General features: G+C 37.9%; 1 protein-coding gene across 4 annotated transcripts; it reads left to right on the plus strand.

Moving 5' to 3' along the window:
* Nucleotides 1–1,424: 1,424 nt before the first annotated feature.
* PCLAF (PCNA clamp associated factor) lies at nucleotides 1,425–13,003 on the plus strand. Of its 4 annotated transcripts, none has more exons than XM_034660845.1 (4): nucleotides 1,425–1,588; nucleotides 1,893–1,973; nucleotides 5,248–5,410; nucleotides 11,323–11,744. In XM_034660845.1, the coding sequence occupies exons 1-4, from the start codon at nucleotides 1,543–1,545 to the stop codon at nucleotides 11,384–11,386; spliced, it is 354 nt and encodes a 117-aa protein (XP_034516736.1). In that variant the 5' UTR covers nucleotides 1,425–1,542; the 3' UTR covers nucleotides 11,387–11,744. The 4 variants fall into 4 exon arrangements, with proteins under 4 accessions (XP_034516736.1, XP_011216759.2, XP_034516737.1 ...); XM_011218457.3 differs by lacking the exon at nucleotides 11,323–11,744 and adding an exon at nucleotides 7,710–7,966 and having other exon boundaries at nucleotides 1,427–1,588; XM_034660846.1 differs by lacking the exon at nucleotides 11,323–11,744 and adding an exon at nucleotides 12,976–13,003 and having other exon boundaries at nucleotides 1,428–1,588.
* The last annotated feature ends 2,586 nt before the right edge of the window (nucleotides 13,004–15,589 follow it).

Here is a 15,589-nt window from a genome sequence, read left to right on the forward strand (position 1 = left end):
AAAAGACCAGCAGATTCTCTATGCTGTTCTAATCTCCGCAGGAATCTGGAATATGAGTTTGAATTAAGTAATTCATGCCTTTGTAGACGCCACTTTAACTGAAAAGGAAATAACGTATACTGAAGAATGATTGTGTATTGAGAGGGGCATGATGACAAAGAAGAAAGGAATACCCTGGGGCTTGTTGATTTTTCTGATAGGAATTCTACTGTAGACTCCAAAAGTTAGACAAAGCTTAGTAATTTCCAATATATTTCCTGCTATTATAATATAATATAATTAATAGAATTATAATACAAATAATATAATTATAATATAATATAATTTCACCTGTTGTCTAGATTCTTTAATCTTTTTTTTTTTCAAGATCCTTTAATTCTAAAACAAAAAGTAGTTGTTGATTTTGTTCAAGTTCTGAGTAGCTGATTTTCCAAAAGTTCAAGCACAATTTATTGGAGAGAATCGATGCCGTGCTTACACTTTCAGGATTGTCTTTCAAGTGAGCATTTAACAAAATACATCCCAAGGCAAGCTCATCTGATCATGTTTTATGCATGGTTTTCAGAGAGGGAAAATCACTCCCCAGAGGTATTTTGAGTAATTAGAAGATAGGCATAGGGATAGAAAATATTTGTGAGCTCCTATTCTAGCGTTATAATCACTGTGTGTCAGGGATGTACCCTTGGTACGTTTGGCATTTTTTAAAAGATTTTATTTTTACGTAATCTCTATGCCCAAGTTGGGGTTCAAATATGCAACCCCAAGATCAAGAGTTGAATGTTCCACTGACTAAGCCAGCCAGGCACCCTGACATTTGGCATATTTTTAAGGAACTCTGAGACCATATAGATCTCAGGAAGACGTTTCATTTATTTGTTCCTTTTTATGTGTGTATGTATATACAATCCACTCAGTTTTTTCTTTAGTTTTACGCCATACTAAAAACGTAGAAAGCCTTGTAAATAAATTACCTTCTTTTTCTAACATTCCATAGAATTGTTTTGTTATGGACCCTGTACAGAGAGTTTGTCCGAAGTTTAAAAAAAAAAAAAAAGTCCTTTGTTCTGATTTGCATTAAAAAATCCGCTTCATTTCAAGTTTCTTTTCCTAGAGTCAATCACTATGGATTCAAACCTCTGGTAACTTTTGAAGGAATGTTGTAATTAGCTGTCTTTCCTGGGTTTTCTTTTCTAAGAAGGCCCATTTCCCTAATTCATACTCTTAGCACTCACTGTTGGGGCACCCCAGTAAAGAGCCTTGGCACCGCCCACGTGGGGCGGGTACGAATCACAAGCTTCTGCCAAGTTGATGGACGGGACGGTACTGAGCCCAGCCTAGCCGCTGTCATCGCTGGACACTGGCGATTGGTTGTGGGGGGACGGCGCGGAACCAATGGGAGCGGCTTCCCCGGAGAGTCCGTGGAGCGCGCGGGAAAGAGACCAATATAAACTGTGGCGGGAGATTCGTTTTTGGGTCCTTGTGCAGTTAAAACACCCGCTGTTGGAAAGTCAGTTGATTGCTCTCATCTCCTCGAGTTTGACCATGGTGCGGACTAAAGCGGACAGTGTCCCAGGCACCTACAGAAAAGGTGAGGTAGTTGAGCTCGGCGGTGGAGGGCAGGGGGTTCTGCGGGCAGCCCGGCTACGGGCGGGAGAGGCCAGGGCTCTCCACCGCTCTGTGAGCCAGACGGGTCCAGCCGTTCTGGAAGCTGCGGCCTGGCGCCTTTACCAGGAGGAAGGAGAGGCGCGGACAGGGGACGGTTGTCCTGCTGTTCTCGATCGGGGGGCTCTCCTCCCCAGCGCCGGGTCGGGGACTGGTGAGAACGTGGCTCTCAGACTAGGTGTCGGAATCTTACTGCGCTGTTTTGAATGCTCTCCTTTGCCTCTCCGCAGTGGTGGCTTCGCGAGCCCCCAGGAAGGTGCTTGGTTCCTCCACTTCTGCCACTAATTCTACATCGCTTTCGTCAAGGAAAGGTAAAAAGGGCCCCTGCAACTCCTGGAGAAATCTTCTCAAAGGGTTCTCCTGACCGGCAAGCCTCCTGAACCACCGTGGAATTTATTTTCCTGAGATCTTCACCCTCGAATTTCTTCCTTGCCTTCTGATTTAATGAGGGGACCTTGGTCTCTCTGCCGGTTGGGGTGAAGGTGGGGGTCGCAAGGAAAAGAATCTCCAACCTCGGGGTTAGGGACAGATACGGTTTATCTTCAAACCTGTTTTTCTTTTCTAGTTTAGCATTTTTATCTTTAATACTGGCAGATGGCTTTTTCCTGCAAGAGGCTATTTAAGCTCCCCTTCACTAGATTAAGAATTAGGACCATAGTTGACAGTGCTAATCACGTTGTCTTCTTAGTGTAAAAGTTTTTGTTTTCATTTCTGCATGTATTTTTGGTTTTTTGTTTGTCTTTTAGCATGGTGTCTGTCTGTGTGTGTTTTCCAACTATGTAGCTCCTGATACTGCTTTTGGGACATTAGGAGGGAAAACTTGGCGGATGAAATAGCTTCACACTGCTCCTTCTGTGCAAGGAGAGGTTGAGAAAATACCGTGCCATCTGGTGCCTCATTCCTCTCCTAGGAAGTTGAGCAGTTAGGGAGATTAATTCCGCAAGGCCTAATTAAGAACATATAGGGGAGCACTGGGAAGAACTTCATGGGTTCTTAAGTTAACTTAAATTTCCCCCTGTTCTAAATATTTCATTAGAAAATATTTACTAATTTACTCTCCTTAGATAAAAAGAAGCTGTAGGTCAAAAGTTTTGAAAGGTGATGGATTTATTGAGAATATTCTATACCTTGTACCACTAAATTATGATTAGGACCACATCCCATTGTCTGGTCCACTGTTGAATCACCAGAGCCAACTGAATAGGCCCTTAATGAATATATGTTGGCCAATGCACCTCTTAAGGCATTTTACAGATCTCTATTTTTTGTAAGTAAGCTCTATGCCCAATGAGGGGCAGGATCAAGAGTCTCATGCTCTACACACTGAGCCAGCCAGGTGCCCCTGCAGATCTCTATTGTTGGTTGGTTTTTTTTTTTTTTTAAGATTTTATTTTTAAGTAATCTCTGCACCCAACATGGGGCTCAAAATCACAACCCTGAGGTCAAGAGCCTGCTTCACTGACTGAGCCAGGCAGGTGCCCAGATCTCTATTTTTTTTTTTAAGATTTTATTTATTTATTCGACATAGATAGAGACAGCCAGCGAGAGAGGGAACACAAGCGGGGGGGGAGTGGGAAAGGAAGAAGCAGGCTCCTAGCGGAGGAGCCTGATGTGGGGCTCGATCCCCTGAGCCGAAGGCAGACGCTTAACCGTTGTGCCACCCAGGCGCCCCACCAGATCTTTATTTTTAATCAACTGTATGAAATTGGTAATAACCTCATTTTAAATGGTGAGGACATTTAAGCTCAGGTTTACATAACTTGGTAAGAGTCACACAATTAAATCAGCAGAGCTGGGTATGAATTCTTTATATATTTTATTTTTAAAATTTATTTGAGAGAGGGGCGCCTGGGTGGCATAGCAGTTGGGCTTCTGCCTTGGGCTCAGGGCGTGATCCCGGCGTTGCGGGATAGAGCCCCACATCAGGCTCTTCCGCTATGAGCCTGCTTCTTCCTCTCCCACTCCCCCTGCTTGTGTTCCCTCTCTTGCTGGCTGTCTCTGTCTCTGTCGAATAAATAAATAAAATCTTAAAAAAATAAAAATAAAAAAATAAAATTTATTTGAGAGAGAGCACCTGGGGGGAGGGGCAAAGGGAGAGGTAAAGGGATAAGCAGCCTCCCTGCCCAGCAAGGATCCTGAGATCATGACCTGAGCCAAAGTCAGACCCTTAACCAACTGAGTCACCCAGGCATTCCAAGCTGGGTTTGAATTCTATGCTGAGCTATAGGTTGCTGCCATATACTTTCTAAGTAGTCAAAGCATTCCTTTAAGTTTCCTTTTGGAAAATTATGAACCAAAGGATCACTAATTTTTATTTTTTTATTTATTAATATTTTTAGACATTTATTTATTTTTAGAGAGATTGGGTGGGGAGGGGCAGAGGCAGAGAGAAACTCCAAGCAGACTCCACTGCTGAGTGTGACCCAACCGGGCTCGATCTCACAAACCTGAGATCACGACCTGAGCCAAAACTGAGAGTCAGAACTTCAACCGACTGCTCCACCAAGGTGCCCCACATCACTATTTTTAAAAAGCCACTTGTACTTCTAAAAAATATTTTAAAACTTCGGAGAGTGGGCGCCTGGGTGGCTCCTCAGTTAAGCGTCTGCCTTAGGCTCAGGTCGTGATCCCAGGGTCCTGGAATCGAGTCCCACATCGGGCTCCCTGCTCAGCGGGGGGTCTGCTTCTCCCTCTGCCTCTCCCCTTGCTCGTGCTTGTTCTTCCTCTCTCTCTCTGTCTCTCAAAAATGAATATATAAAATCTTTAAAAAAATAAAAAATAAAAACTTCAGAAAGTATATATGGAAGCAACTTTGTAACAGGTAGAGTTTGTGACAAATGTGTTTAAAACAAAAGATATATATAGTCTCTCAGTAATTTGCTCATTGTAGTATTCTAACCATTATTTCATAAAGAGGCAGAATTTTTTCCTCTATATTATTGTTTTAAAATAAAAAAATAATCAGAAATTGGGGCACCTGGTTGGCTCCGTTGGTAAAACATGCGACTCTTGATCTCAGGGTCATAAGTTTAAGCCCCATGTTGGGTCTAAGCTTACTTTAAAAAAAAAATCAGGAATTGGATTTACCTTATGAACTGAAAAGGAGCCAACGGCTTTGAAAAGTGAAACCTATTTTTGTGGAAACTTTCACATTGCTGTATATTTGTTTTGCCTTTCACAGGTACTTTAAATAACCTTGTTAAGTAAAATTTTGGTGGTTTATACAACATCTCATATTAGGAAAAAATGTGTCAAAGTTTAGTATGACAATACATAAGACTATTTGAATAGCTCTGCTTGTGGATAAATTATGAAAAATATTTTCCAGTTGTAAAAATTCTGTTAATTTTACTTTCCTAGGACAAAGGATAACTCTAAGAAAATATAATTATACACTGTATTACAATAATATATAGTATAATATTGACTGAATACAACTTTATCATCTCACATTTTCTAATTATTTTAAGGTGGATGTAATACCACTTAAAACCCTGTAGATTTAATTTAAAGAATTGTTTCCCTTTAAGGAATGGCAATTGTATCCTTAGTTCTTATTTAATTCCATCTGTTTATGTTTTATAGTTGAAAATAAGTATGCAGGAGGGAATCCAGTTTGTGTGCGCCCAACACCCAAGTGGCAAAAAGGAATCGGAGAATTCTTCAGGCTGTCTCCTAAAGATTCTGAAAAAGAGAATCGGATTCCTGAAGAGGCAGGAAGCAGTGGCTTAGGAAAAGCAAAAAGAAAGTAAGTTTTTATATTCTGGAATATGAAGAAAATATTTATATTCTTGAAAATAAAAGACAAGGGGATATTGAGTAACTTTAAAAGTTTCTCCTTGAACAGATAAGAAAACACAAATGAGAGGTTTTTTTTAAACTTGTGCTCATCTTTTTCTAAGTCACTCCCAAATTTCAAACATCAGTGAAAAGTATTATTTTTACTCATTTCAGTCACTCAAAGAAGATCAGTTCCCAATCAGATGCTAAGTGCTAAGGGCTATGTTATTAACCATGAACCTCTTGTCTTTATTCTTTCATTTTTACTGTCTGTTTTCTATACTTTTTTTTTTTCAAAAAAGCAATTTGGTTGGTTTATCAAACATCGATTCTACAAACTCAACCTTTCAAAAAACTACTAGTTCAACCTCTACAAGAAATAAATAACCAATGTAGAAAAGTTGGAAAATACAGAAATCCCCAACACTTAGAAACCACACCACCATGTGTATTTTCTTTACAACTTCTCTAAAAATACATAAAAACAGGGGTGCCTGGGTGGTTCAGCCGTTGGGCATCTCCCTTTGGCTTAGGTCATGATCTCACAGTCCTGGGATCAAGTCCTTCATCGGGCTCCCTGCTCAGCAGGGAGTCTGCTTCTCCCTCTCCCTCTGCCTGCCGCTCCCCCTGTTTGTGCTCTCTCTCTCTCTGTGTCAAATAAATAAATAAATAAATAAAATCTTTAAAAAAATACATAAAAATACTTCAAAATAAAACAAGGTGGGAATAAAACTACACACATACAGAGTTCAGTGTACACATATTTTTTAACATTTGTTTATTTTTATTATTTATTTTTAAAAATTTTTGTTCATTTATTTTTAGGTAGGCTACATGCCCAGCATGGAGCCCAGTGTGGGGCTTGAACTCACAACCCTGAGATCAAGACCTCAGCTGAGATCCAGAGTGGGATGCTTAGCTGACTAAGTCACCCAGGCACCCCCAGTGTACACACTTTTTTAAGAAGATAATTACATCAGGGTGCCTGGGTGCCTCGGTTGGTTGCGTCTGCCCTCAGCTCAGGTCATGATCCCAAGGTCCTGAGATCAAGCCCTGCATCATGCTCCCTCCTCAGCGGGGAGCCTGCTTCTCTCTCTCCTATGCTGCTGCTCCCGCTTGTGCTGTCAAATAGATAAATAAAATCTTTAAGAAAAAGAAGATAATTAAGTCATGCTTTTTAAGCTTTTAATGTCAGAAATATGCTCATGATAAACATTAAACAAAAATTCTGCATATGGGAGTATAGTTTTTATAGTATAAAAACATGTATATAAACAAACCAAATATCTATAGTGATTATCTCTGGATAAAAACCTTTCTTCATATTCATTTTGTGCTACCAACTTTCAACAACAAACATACTTCTAAGAATCAGGAAAAAAAATAATGCCACTTGGAAAAAAAAGGCAAAGAAAACTTTCTTTTTAAAAAATAGACTTATGGGGCGCCTGGGTGGCACAACGGTTAAGCATCTGCCTTCGGCTCAGGGCGTGATCCCGGCGTTGCGGGATCGAGACCCACATCAGGCTCCTCTGCTATGAGCCTGCTTCTTCCTCTCCCACTTCCCCTGCTTGTGTTCCCTCTCTCGCTGGCTGTCTCTATCTCTGTTGAATAAATAAATAAAATCTAAAAAAATAAAAAATAAATAAAAAAATAAAAAAAAATTAAAAAAAAATAAAAAATAGACTTATAAGTAATAGGATCCAGGCTCTCTAAACTATTTTGAAGAATTGTGTTTCAAAAACAAATTATGTGACTGGAGGTTTGGGGAATGGTGAGCATGGGTGGGCAGATGGTGCCATGCCACTGTCATTATGATGCCACCTGGTTTGAGACCCTGCTAGCTATTTCTCCTGCACTAGCCAGGAGCCTATGATCCAAAAGAGCAGAGAACAGCAAGTCTGACCCAGGGTACAATGACCAACATGGGTAAGGGGATTGTGGTCAGGCTCAGTCTGTGGCTGCTATTTCTGGCACTGCTCCTATCCACACAGATTTATTCACATATTCCTTTAACCAGCACACCAGGTCTTCTGTTTGAACCCATAATGTCTACCTGTGCCCCATAGTCAGTGGCCATTCTCCTTGTGGTCTTGCTTGCCCTTCTACATCTCTACTGTTAAACATATCCAGGCCAAAAAACATCTATTGTTCACTAATGCATATTCTAAAGCCCAATCCATATGGCAACTAGAAGTCCAATGCGACAAGGAAAACACAGGTCTTCATCAGATCTGCTAATTCCACTCTTTATTTTATTAACACAGAAAATGTGAGAGTCCCCAGTTGGACTGAATTACAGAGCATCTGAAGGATTTGACTAGATAACAAATGCCATTATTAAATCTGCTGGAATTTCAAGTACAAGACTGAAGAGAGAGAGACATTGAAAATTAATGATGTGATTACATGTAGCTTAAGAAATATGGACACTGGGGCGCCTGGGTGGCACAGCGGTTAAGCGTCTGCCTTTGGCTCAGGGCGTGATCCCGGCGTTATGGGATCGAGCCCCACATCAGGCTCCTCTGCTGTGAGCCTGCTTCTTCCTCTCACTCCCCCTGCTTGTGTTCCTCTCTCGCTGGCTGTCTCTATCTCTGTCAAATAAATAAATAAAATCTTTAAAAAAAAAAAAAAAGAAATATGGACACTGAAGACTCTACCTTGATAATAAGAATAATTTCACCCTGATCTAGAGAAAGCGGATAAGCTGCAGAATGGAAATTGGGTTTTTACTTTGATTCATTAAATTTAGAAGTCCATAAAATGATTAGGTAATATAAAAAGCTTCCATGATTCTATTTATACGTACATTGGAAGGAACAACCAGGTGTTATTGTAAATCCTCTGCGTATTATTTCAGCAGCCCTATTTTAATGCTGATATACTCCACATAAAATTTTACATTGTTTTCATTGTTCTCTTGGGAACTCTTTCTTCTGGGGCTTTGGAGTTGGCACTGCATGTGACTTTATGTAGTAATTGACATGTTCCAGGGCAATGTTGTTTTTATTGGAATCTACTACAAATCTAAGCATGAGTAATTTTTGCATATAAACTTAAAAGTCAAATGACAGGCATTTCCTATCACACATTCCCATCCGATAAGAGTGCCAGACTCACTTATTTAACTTGGATCACTTAACTTGAATCCAAAGATAAGAAGTGCTTCGACTTCAACCAATTGTAAAATAACGCCATTTATTTCTGCACTTGTTAAATAATTTTTACGACTTAAAAATTACTGTTTTGAAGGCATATTTGACAAATACTGAAATTAAGATGGAAAGATATGAAGGAGGCAAAAATAACGTATATTAGGTATTTGGGGAAGTGAAGACAGAAGACTTGCCTACATATATATATATAAAATATATTTATATATTTTTAAGATTTTATTTATTTATTTGAGAAGGAGAGAGAGAGCAAGTGGGGGAGAAGCAGAGGGAGAGGGACAAGCAGACTCTGTGCTGAGCACAGAGACCAACCTGGGGCTTGATCCCAAGACCCTGAGATCATGACCTGAGCTGAAAAGAAAAGTCGGACGCTTACCTGACTGAGCCACCCAGGCACCCTGAGACTTGACTATATTAAATTCACAGCTCTTTTGTGCTCTTTCTGTGAATACATTAAAAAAAAAAGAAGTTATGAATCAGAATAACTACATTTGGAATACTTTCTGTATCAGTATTTTTAGATAGTTAAAAACTGGTCCTAAATCTAGGAGTACTTGATTCTGGAAAGAAAAACTTTTTTTTTTTTTTAAAGATTTTATTTATTTATTCGACAGAGATAGAGACAGCCAGCGAGAGAGGGAACACAAGCAGGGGGAGTGGGAGAGGAAGAAGCAGGCTCACAGCAGAGGAGCCTGACGTGGGGCTCGATCCCACAACGCCGGGATCACGCCCTGAGCCGAAGGCAGATGCTTAACCACTGTGCCACCCAGGCGCCCCTGGAAAGAAAAACTTTTACAACTGCCTTGATGTACAGAAAGTTTCCTAGAAATAGACACTCCATGAAATTTTTGGTTCACATGTTTACACACTGATGCTTATACATGTTACAGTATCCAATATGGTCATAGTAGGCTTAATAAGTCTTAAACCACTCTTTGCCATCTTTAGAAACCTATAGGGGAACAACCAGACCCAACAGATCTCAATCTATGTGGGATCTCTGGGTATGAATGAACATTCCTTTTGTTTCATATCTAAACACTGTACGTCTGTTTGGGATTGTACATTGTGTTTGGAATTGATTTCCATTGAATACAAACGAAATAAAAATAAATGGCTGAAAGAGCAATTAAAACAGCATTTGGATATGTAAAATGATGCTTATGCATATAAAATTTTAAGAATTCAATACTGTTCATAAGATCATTTAATAAATATTGAGTGCCTACCATCCATGTTACAAGATATTTAAATTCTTTTTTTTTTTAGCAATCTTTCCACCCAATGTAGGGCTTGAACTCACAACCCCAAGATCAAGAGTCACATGGTCTTCTGACTGAGCCAGCCAGGCACCCCTCTTATGAGATAATTAAAAGGAATGTCAAACTCTAGAGCAGTAACTAAATTTTAGACTTTGTTGCTATGTCACTATTACGATTTCTGGTTCCAACAAAAATCAACAATGAATAGGATACATTTTTAGATCGAGCCTTTTAGTAGACTTGCTTTCATGATCCTGTAAGTTTCTTCTAGTTCCCTGTCACTGTCTGGCACCATTCTTCCTTGTTCTTTCTCATTCTAATATGACAGGCTAATAGTCAATATTAGCTCTAGAATATATTACAGCCTTCTTGAATTATTTGTGACTTCCACTAAGGAAACAAAATATTTGGCAATATAGCCAGATACGGCTATACCATTGACCATTATTGATCAACATAAAAATAAAATATATATTACAGGCTTTCAATTATATGGAGAAAGATAACATGTATATTTTCATAAAGAACTTTGATCCATGGTGTAATAAAATTCATAACATAAAAGTAGGTAATAAAGGTTTATATTATTCCTTTAGACTCTGTTCCTACATTTGTCTTTGTTGAAAGTTGTAATTACCTCTTTATTGATAATAAATCAATAGATTTACTTTTGATAGCAGTTAATAAACTATCAGTTTATCAGAAGATCTTCTGCTATAAACTCTCTAATTTATAATCTGAAGCATTGCTACTCCTACAGCTTTATTTTTCTCACAAAGGCAGGTTAAACTCCCTTCAGTTGCATGGGGGAGAAGTCAGAATCAAGAAAGACTACCTAAAACCTTGAATAGAGCTATGATACATAAAGTACAGCAGGGCCTTGCAAAAAGGAAGCTTGGCTCATGGTAGTGTTCATTTGCTAACTTGATTTAACTTCCAGGAAAATACAATGAAGACCTCTTGGTAATTTGATAGTAGGTAAGTCAATGATAATCTCATATCAAGTCAGAATACCTTTGTTTTAAATTGCTTCTTTTACTACCTAGCTCTATGACCATTTAGGCTTATGGGGTCTAATTTGAAAACTGCTTATTTTAGAATAGATTTCACGGATCTTCATCAGCTCTAAAAAATTCTGATTTATGGTTAAGTTTTTAATAGACTTTTCTCTATAAAAAGTGTAATGAGTACAAAATGACTCTGGGGTAATGTAAATTATTTTTCAAAAGCTACAACTATCTTGTACCAATTTAACTAATTTTGAGATTTTTCCAATTAGGTAATATGTTTATATGGTTCAAAAGGATATACAGTCAAATATGGCAACTCGCTATGTTTTCTCTGCTTGGATGGATTGGTTGATTTTTATCCTTTTTATTATCACAAAGTTCTGGGTTTTTTGTTTTTTTTGTTTTTTTTTAAGAATTTACTTATTTATTTGTCAGAGAGAGAGAGCACACACAGCGGGAGCAGCAGGCAGAGGACGAGGGAGAAACAGGCTCCCCATAGAGCAAGGAGCCCGATGTGGGACTCGATCCTAGGACCCTGGGATCATGACCTGAGCTGAAGTCAGAAGCTTAACCAACTGAGCCTCCCAGGCATCCCTATTATACTCTTTATCAATCCACTTAATTGAAAGAAGATGCTATAGAAATAGAGGTTCCCTTTTTAATAAAAATGGCAACATATCCTCAAGAAAAAACACTGATTTGACAAATAAACAGGTAAAATAGTTAAAGAATTTGTTGCTCTAGTACTTGGAATTTGTAGGTGTTTGTCAACTAATGGAGTTTAATTTTCTCTCATTTCTATTCACTTGACCAGACACATTGTACTATTAATGTTCCTGATTTATATAGGTTGATAAATATTTTTTTTAAAACAGTCGATACTCAGGTGACTATTGAAGTTCTCTGTTCTTTCCACAGAGCATGTCCTTTGCCACCTGATAACTCAGATGACGAAGAAGAATAGAACTTTCTTAATTCATCCTTGACTAATGTCTCCTGTTTATTATTCTAGGATGTAAATTTGCATAAATGTATTTGTTCCAATTAGCTTTGTCGAATAGGCATTTAATTTAAAAAATGAGGCTTATATACAGTTACTCTACAGCAAGTGATTATGATATCGGAGAATTTGTAAGGTTAATTATGGTTACTTAGCTTAGTGTTCACTATAATGCAGTACTTGGTTTCTTTTACCTGTTGTTATTAAGCTTCTTGTTCTTGCTAAAAATTAATCATTGCATGGTGTTCTAATTACGAATCTGTTGTGTTTGAGATTTGCTTAGATCTTTGTACTGCTGCCATTTTTATTGGCATTTGATTATTGGATGGTGCCATATTTTTGTTCCTTTTATTTGCTTTAAGAAGCAGAGTTGGATTTTTGCACATTAAAAAAAATCAGTATTAATTAAACTGAAACTATACCCTTTTTAAGAAAGAGGGCCAAAGATGCAATGTTGAAAAAAATCTGGACGGCTATGCATCTTCTCCTTCAGGGCAATTTGGCCTGAGAGTTTAAACAGTTGATAAAGCTTCTAACAACAACAAAACAGATAAAATACTAGCCTAAAATTAGACAGGAATATTTCATAGACTACATTAAAAGAGAGAAATTTTCCAAGAATATGCATTTGATTCAGTATCATAAAATACTACCCTTTGGGCATGTAATTTTAAAGTTGGAAATCAATAAAGCATGAAAGGCAACATGCCATAAATCCAGAGATCTGTCTAGAGTCCTTAGAGCTACCATTATATATTTTAAGATAACCAGGGGTATAATTGAAGAGGTGGGTATAATATAACTTAGTAACTGATATCCTTACTTTCTCATCACACTTTTTGCTCCCTGACTTCCTGTTGTCAAAATTAACCATGTTTTAACAACTATGTTTTTCTGAACTTTGTTTTTAATAAATGAATACTTATTTTCACAACAGACTGTCCATTTGTGTGCTTCCTGAGATTATATCCTACTAGATATGTCTTTTTTTTCCCTTACAGATACAAATCAATGCATTGATCTGATTTTATCAACTTCTAAACTAAGTTCTGATGATTGCAGATTATATTTTTTGCTTTGTCTTTTAGAGATGGATATTAAACAGAATGTTACTGAATTGAGGCCTGAGGTTTGTTTTTTTTTTTAAAGATTTTATTTATTTATTTGACAGGGACAGCCAGCAGAGAGGGAACACAAACAGGGGGAGTGGGAGAGGAAGAAGCAGGCTCCTAGCGGAGGAGCCTGATGTGGGGCTCGATCCCAAAACGCTGGGATCACGCCCTGAGCCGAAGGCAGCCGCTTAACGACTGCGCCACCCAGGTGCCCCAAGAGACCTGAGTTTTTATCCTAAGTACTTCCTTAATAATTAGGCTTTGTATTAAGGAGTAGCTCAAACCAGCTCTATTAAAGTCAGGTTTTGATGGATCTGAAACCTGATTTGCTATTTTTCACTGATGGAAAGAGAAACTTTACAGTGCTGTGTCCAGTGAAGTCTAAGTCTGATATGTAATTGTTTCTAAAAATTTTGACCTAAAGAACCTACAGTCTTTCCAAATATACAACATATGATGATGTCTCAATTTAATTACGCAGAAATTCCACGTAATCTGTTTCCTTGCCAAAGCTTTTGTAAAATATGGATTAGCAATTTAACCTCTTCTAAACATAGGGGAAGTACAGACTCCCTGTTTCCCCTGAAAACTGGATCAAAAAGTAAAACTTATACATTAAAAAAATAATTAAACTTAAGTTTCTAATTTTGTACCTTTCTTCACAAAATTAATCTGGTTTTCCTCTTTGAATGGATTATTCAAATTATTAATACTAATACTAAATTCCTGACCATACAATGAATAAAACTATCTACTTTTCTGGAATTTTTGAACATTGTGAGAATCACATATATCCTGTGTTTACCTAGTTTCACAAAGGAAGAGCAATACTATAGTGAAAGTTGTACAGTATGCTCAAGGAGTTATTTATGACAAATGCTTATCATTTTTTTAAAAAGAAAATAAAACCTAAATTAACAGAAACTTTCCATGTCTATATACACTGCCTACAGTTTTCACCATACTTACAATGTGTCATGGTAATTCACTTTTGGAAAAATTGAAGGTTCAGCTGGATCTTGATCCAACCAACATTGTTATAATGGTTCTTTTTATCTTTGAGGATAGCATATGGAGGTGGGAGAGATCTTCAATGAATCAAAACCTCACTGAACAAGAAGTAATCTTGTCCAACTCAAGCCAATTACAGCTGTTCATTAGGTGAAGTGTTTTATTAATCGGCAACCCTAATTGTGAAAAATGTTAGGAATTAAAATTTTGAATTTCTCTCACTCCACTCTTCCTATATTTGGTTTTGTCTTTGAAGTAACTCGTGACAAATTATTCCTTCTATATTACAACCTTCATGTATTTCACGATAGTTGTTAACATCTTTAGGCTTCTCTTCCAAAGGCTAAATATTCTATTATTTATGTCATATGTCTCCTAAGTGAGTTTCTCTAAGTTCCTTGTGTTAGGAGCTGTGGCTTTTGTGTTGTATATTGCTTAGGCGTTTAAGTGGTAACTTTGGCTACATGTGTTCTCTAACTGATCCCCAGTATTCACTAACTGTTAGACTCTAGTTATCTTTTATATTTGGAGATGTCATTGGAACTCTAAGTATATTTGAATATTAATTACTTTAGGAATATTTAAATATTATTGAGTAACACTGTTGGGTTTTATTATTTTTTTTAAAAATTTACTTATTTTTAAAGTGATCTCTACACCAATGTGGGGCTCCAGCTCATGACCCCGAGATCAAGAGTCGCATGCTCTTCTGACTGAGCCAGCCAGGTGCCCTGGGTTTTTAAAAAATAAACATTAGGAACGGTAATTTTTTTTAAATTTAAAGGAATACGGATTCCTCTAACTGCTCACAAAATCCTAAAAATGTAGTTAGACCTCCGTAGCTAGTTTTATTTTTTATTTTTATTTTTTTAAAGATTTTATTTATTTGACAGCGAGTGAGCACAAGCAGGGGGAGCAGCAGAGGGAGAGGGAGAGGGAGAAGCAGGCTCCCCACTGAGTAGGGAGCACCACGTGGGACTCAATGATCATGACCTGAGTGGAAGCTAGAGGCTCAACCAACTGAGCCACCCAGGTGCCTCCACATAGCTAGTTTTAGATGTGGATTTTGCTGTACAACTTTAGAGGTCTCCAAGCGATGAGTATACTGAAAATGATAGAATTATAGGGCACCTGGGTGGCTCAATCAGTTAGGCATCTCTTGGTTTCAGCTCAGGTCATGATCTCATAGGTTGTGGGATTCAGCTCCCTGTCACGGAGCAGGGAGCTTGCTTGAAGATTCTCTCTGCTCCTACCCCCATTCACGTGCACTCTCGCTCATAAATAAGTAAATCTTTTTTTTTTTTTAAGATTTTTATTTATTTATTGGAGAGAGAGAGAAAAAGGGAGAAACAGACTCATTGCTGAACAGGTAGCCTGTTGAGGCGCTCTATCCCAGGACCTTGGAATCATGACCTGAGCAGAAGGCAGACGCTTAACCGACTGAGCCACACAGGCTCCCCTCATAAATAAATAAATTTTTTTAAAAAAAGAAAATGATAGAATTATATAAGTTATATGACCATTTAGTAGTAAGCCCGTTATTCATACAACTATACAAAAGCAATTGAATAATTTTTAA

The sequence above is a fragment of the Ailuropoda melanoleuca genome, chromosome 5 (assembly GCF_002007445.2).
Source record: "Ailuropoda melanoleuca isolate Jingjing chromosome 5, ASM200744v2, whole genome shotgun sequence".
Taxonomy (NCBI): Eukaryota; Metazoa; Chordata; class Mammalia; order Carnivora; family Ursidae; genus Ailuropoda; species Ailuropoda melanoleuca.

Coding starts and splice junctions, on each gene's coding strand:
- PCLAF (XM_034660845.1), top strand. CDS start 1,543: ATGGTGCGGACTAAAGCGGACAGTGTCCCAGGCACCTACAGAAAAG. Junction 1,974..5,247: donor ATCGCTTTCGTCAAGGAAAG/GTAAAAAGGGCC, acceptor TATGTTTTATAG/TTGAAAATAAGTATGCAGGA. Junction 5,411..11,322: donor TTAGGAAAAGCAAAAAGAAA/GTAAGTTTTTAT, acceptor TTTATTTGTCAG/AGAGAGAGAGCACACACAGC.